This window comes from Lolium rigidum, chromosome 2 (assembly GCF_022539505.1).
Source record: "Lolium rigidum isolate FL_2022 chromosome 2, APGP_CSIRO_Lrig_0.1, whole genome shotgun sequence".
Taxonomy (NCBI): Eukaryota; Viridiplantae; Streptophyta; class Magnoliopsida; order Poales; family Poaceae; genus Lolium; species Lolium rigidum.
Window position 1 is genome coordinate 243,767,682 of NC_061509.1, and position 5,248 is coordinate 243,772,929.

The 5,248-nt window shown below is 46.8% G+C and overlaps 1 protein-coding gene across 1 annotated transcript; it reads left to right on the top strand.

Annotated features, from left to right (window-relative positions):
• Positions 1–651: 651 nt before the first annotated feature.
• Positions 652–3,607, top strand: LOC124688437 (uncharacterized protein At2g39795, mitochondrial-like). Its single transcript, XM_047222119.1, has 3 exons — positions 652–882; positions 2,639–3,012; positions 3,206–3,607. Exons 1-3 carry the CDS (start codon positions 652–654, stop codon positions 3,363–3,365), a joined length of 765 nt encoding a protein of 254 aa, XP_047078075.1. The 3' UTR covers positions 3,366–3,607.
• Positions 3,608–5,248: the final 1,641 nt, after the last annotated feature.

Genomic DNA, 5,248 nt, shown 5'->3' on the forward strand with positions numbered 1-5,248 from the left:
CAAGCCGACAAGTTCATTGACCGGACTCTATGTCTCAGCGATGAACCGGTCGGCTACACCTAGACCGATTAGTACATGTCGGTTTGGGCCAAGCCGTGGTCATATTATTTTTCAAAAATTCCCTAATCATGTACTATTTTTATAATTAAAAAATATTATTAAAATAAGCTACGGAGTGGTGTTTTAAATACACTTTTAAAATGTTGAAAATTCGAACATAAAATTTAATGGGTACATCTCGAAATTCTACATGTTCACAAAGTGGTTTCATAAAAAAATCAACATTTTTAGTGTTATGTCTAAAAAAGATAAATTTTGATGTAAAAAAATGTGTACGCGGGAGTGTTTTTTTTTTGTCTTTTCCACACAAGTAAAAAAAATGTCAGTTTTTCGTAAAACTTGATAGGCACATTTAAAATGTCGATACATAAGTGCAAAATTTTTATTTGAATTTTTTAACATTTTCAGATATTATTTCTGGTGACAGAAGCATGTGGCGAATTGAATTTCTGTAGCAAGCGTGCTAAACTAAGTTCCTTTCCCAAAATCCCAAAACAAAACACGCACCCGTCGTTGCACTACCATTTTCCACCAAAACCCTCTCCACCGCCGAAAACCCTAAACCCCTCTCCACCGCCGCCGCCTCTCGTCATGGCCCTCTTCGCCGCCGCCCGCCGCGCCGCCACCTGCTCCCTCCCCCTCCTCCGTGCGTCCACCGCATCGCGCGGCGCCGCATCCCTGCTCCGCCCCCTGGCAGCCGCGGCGGCGCGGCCGATGCCCTTCTCGTCGGCGACCGCGGTGAAGCCTAGCTCCGACGACGAGCTCCTCCGCGTCATCAAGTCCGAGATAAAATTCGCCGAGGACTGCGACGACCACGACCGGGTGCGTTCCGCCCAGCCCCCTCCGAATCCTCACCACTTGTGTGTTGCTGTTTCGATCTGTCGTTGGCTTGGTCCACGAACCCTTAATTTGTGTAGTTTAGTCGGATGTTCTCAGATGGAGCTAATTGGGTGATCTGTCGCCATGAGGTAGTTTAGGTTTCGATTGGTGTTAACCTGCAGCGGTAGGATTGGAAATGGTGAGAGGTATCTCCATTCAGAATGGATGGGTTTCTGTTAGGTAATGGAGGAATTTCGTTATTCTGAACTTGCCTATGTCTTCGTGCTGCAATTCGTTGCATAATTCGAACATCGGAGTAGTCTCTGGCAGTACGATCTGTAGGTTTATACCTAGCTAATTTAGGTTATGTTCGTTTTATTTCAGTTGCTCTGTCCATGGTAATTGGGTAATCCGCTGCCATGAGTTAATTGAGGTGTCGATTGGCGTGTTAATCTGGTTATACTGGCATGGCCTAGGCGTATCAACTATATGTAGCCCGAACTCTCTTTGAGAGATTTCTGGATTTATTGTTAGATATCAAGATTTGACTGTCGAGAAAATTTTCTACTCAACCATATGACTAGGACACACGTTAGATGATGTGCGCAACGTCTTCGGCGTTGCCTGGCCGGCCCGTGGAGAAACCCATCATTTTTCTCATTGTAGTAGAAGAATTCTTACACTGTACTGCTATTCTCCTTTTTAATGGCCAGCTACAATTTATAGTCTAATTCAAATTGCAGAGTTAGTATCTGGTGTGATGGTGTGGCTGCTTTTCCTTGCTAATTTAGGTTATATTTGTTTTATTTCAAGTTTCTCGCTGTCCATGTTAACTGCAGTTCTTCTTATTCAGTTACTATACTACTGTACTGAATTAGTGATGAGTGATTACTCTTTGATTCGCTATTCAAAAGGGTGGAATTTGTAGGTAATTTAGATCTTTTTGTCAGTCCTCTCATGCCCATATCTTCCTTCTGCAATTGGTATTGTAGTTCGAAGCCTATGGTAGTCTTTCGTAGTATGATCTACATGCTTACCTAGCTAATTTAACTTGTTCTTTTTAGATCAGTTCCTTGCAGTCCATATTGACCGCAGTTCTTATCATGGTCACAATAGATTTCTTTTTCAGGGGTTTACCTCGCTAATACAGGTTATGTTCTATTTGCCTCAGCTCCCTGCTGACTGTGTTGACTACAATTCTTAGCACTGTCTCGATAGCTTTCACTTTCAGTGTTGATGATTCTGCAGTTGCTATGAAGTACTGTAGTGGTGGGTGATTATATTTTCTATTTCACATGTATTGCATAAGGATTTGCATCCGCCTTTGCTACCACGAGAACTCTGTACGTTTGGGTCTTGTAACATCTTACTGTAGTCTTACTGATGTGATCGTCAAGTTCTTCCCGAAGGTTGAGGAATTCAAGCAACCTTGCTGTGTCTTGACTTGGTATCTATTCCATGAATTGGCATGATTTAGTCTAAATGGTGCACACTGAGGGGAAACATGAGGGTTGGATGGAATTCGAGCAACTTGTCCTGTCTTCGCTTGGTATCTATTCCATGAATTGGCATGATTTAGTCTAAGTGGTGCACACTGAGAGGGGAAATGTGAGGGTTGGAAAATAATTGAGTTGTCTGGCGTGCTTGTCTTCCAGCGAACACTATTCTTTTACTTCTAATTTTACTATGAGCAAGCGTCCTGTTCATTTTAGCAGTGCAGAGTTATTATCCAGAACCTCATCTTTTTCGTGTTAAACAGGTTGAGGAGATCCCAGAGAACTTTCCTTTCAAAATCACGGACAAGAAGGGCCTCAATGAGATCACTCTAACAAGAACTTACCAGGGAGAGAAGATCGAGGTGTTGGTCTCCATGCCCAGCCTAGTCACCGGAGACGAGGCAGAGCATGACCAGGATGAGGATGACAAAGAGAAAGATGATGATCAGGAAGATGGCGAGAAGGCCCCAAAGTCCACCATCCCCCTCATAGTCACCGTCTCCAAGAGCGATGGCCCAAGCCTCGAGTTCACCTGCACTGCCTACCCCGACGAGATCTTGATCGACACCTTGTCTGTGAAGCAGCCAGCAGCGAACGAGGATGAGGAGCTCATTGCGTACGAGGGCCCTGATTTCAAGTAAGAACACGAATTCATATCTTGGTAGTTTTAGTTTTCCCAGCTAACAACCACTTGCTGATGCTGTAACCAAACTCGCTGATTAGTCACTGGTTGCTGATATTGTCCACTCTGTCTTAGCTTTCGTGCGTAACTGAACACACTAATTGATGAAGAACTGCTTTGCTGATGCTGTACACTTGGTCTGGTGCAGCGACCTTGATGAGAACCTGCAGAGGGCGTTCCACAAGTACCTGGAGCTGAGGGGGATCACGCCCTTGACCACCAACTTCCTGCATGAGTACATGATCAACAAGGACAGCCGCGAGTACCTCTTCTGGCTGAACAAGCTCAAGGACTTCGTCAAGCAGTAGAGATAGTTAGAACTACTATCCCCTAGCATAAGATAAGCCAATGATGCTTTGCACATTCGTTTTGAGACCTACAAGCCTCTGAACTATGTTCTAGAGAGTATGCATGCACCAATCTATGCTTATCAATTTATCCTAGCGTGATGTTATTAGGATTTGGAGGTTCATAGAGAATACTTTGCTGAGTGGTATGCTATTTTTCGAAGAAAATAATTATTCTCCACGAAGACATTGGTGCACTATTCTGTTTGCTTTGCTTTTTTCTAATTTGCGCTTTAGTTTACGCTTCTTCAGCATGTACTTTTCATGCGCTCTGTTCACCATAGGATGCATTTGTTTATAATAAGTTGCTTGAAACATGAAGTATATTTGTTTTATTATGATGACGTGGCAAATTATGAATGTGCTTATGGCATTGTGGTGGGTTCTATTATATTTGTTTTATTATAATCCTTTGGCCCAACATGTTTTTTGGGGGTCTATTACGGTGTTTGTTTGATTTTTTTGCTTATCATTGTGAGAGCATCTCCACCGGCGGCCCCGATAGCATTTCAGGGGTTGGCATCGAAAATGGGCTCGCATTGGTGCGCCCCAAAAAGCACCGGCGTTTCTTCGAGCCAAGTAGAAACGCCGACAATCCTATGCTCGGGCCCATGCGAAGAGAAGCGCGCCATCGAGCTCGCGCGAGCGGCCGCTTCAATAACATCGGCCGCCGTGCCTAGTGGCACGGCCGCGACGTCGATGACACGCTACAGCAGTATGGCTTCCGCTAGCGTGCCCGCGGCGACCTGCCGCACGTCCCATTGTACTTCCCGCACCTGCCGCACGTCCCATTGTACTTCCCGCAGGCGGAGTGCATGGCGCCGGAGGCGCCGCCTCTGCAGAGCGCGCCGACAACGACTACCGTGTCCGGGAGCTCGCACACCGGACTGTCAGCAGCCGGCGACCGCATGCGCTCGGCCGCGCCTCCTTCGGGAAGAGTCGTCTTCCGCGACAGGGCGAGGCACGTGTCTTCGGCTCCGGTCCGTCGGACGACGGGGTTGGGCCAACGCCGCCGCCTCAAGGAGGAGGACGCCGCGGCCTCACCACCACTTCTGCCGGCGAAGAAGCTACAGGCGGCCCTCCAAGGCGGCGATGACCTGGAGGAGTTCCCCGGCCAGAACTTCATCGCCGACCGCTCCGTTGAGGCGGACTACCGGCAGATGACGATGGACCCGCGGCAGGCGGCGGTGTGGTCCGCCAGGGGCCACGGTGCCAACTTCGTCGACCTCGCTGGACCTTCCGAGCCACCGGCGCCAAAGGAGGAGGATGACGACAACGACGATGACTGGTCCTTCGGGATATCCAACAACGACGGCGACGACGGCAACAACCTCATCTTTAGCGCCTTCGACGCCGCTAGATTTTTTTTGTTTTTTAGTTTACATTCGAGTAATTTTTTCGTTTAAATTTCGTATGAATATCGTTTTCAAAATGTCATTTTAACTTTAAATTTCTATTGGGGCTGTCGTATGGGGGCGTCGGTGGGAACACATCCCCAAATAAAGGATGCTCTGCTGACGCCCCCATATGGCAATGCCGGCGGTCCTGCCGGCGCCTATTTAGGGGCCGCTGATGGAGATTGAAAGATCGAGATGTCGCCTAGAGGGGGGGTGAATAGGCAATTACAAACTCTTGCGGATTTGTCTTGTATGAATGCGGAATTAAACTATCGTTTAGTTTACAAGCACAAACCCTAAATATGCTAAGCTCAACTAAGTGTAACAATAGCAACTAGAGCTAAGCAAGATAGGCACAAGATATATGTAGCACAAGTGATAGCAAGATATATGTACTTCAAGCACGATGGCTATCACAAGGAAAGAGAGCTCGGGTATAGAAATAAC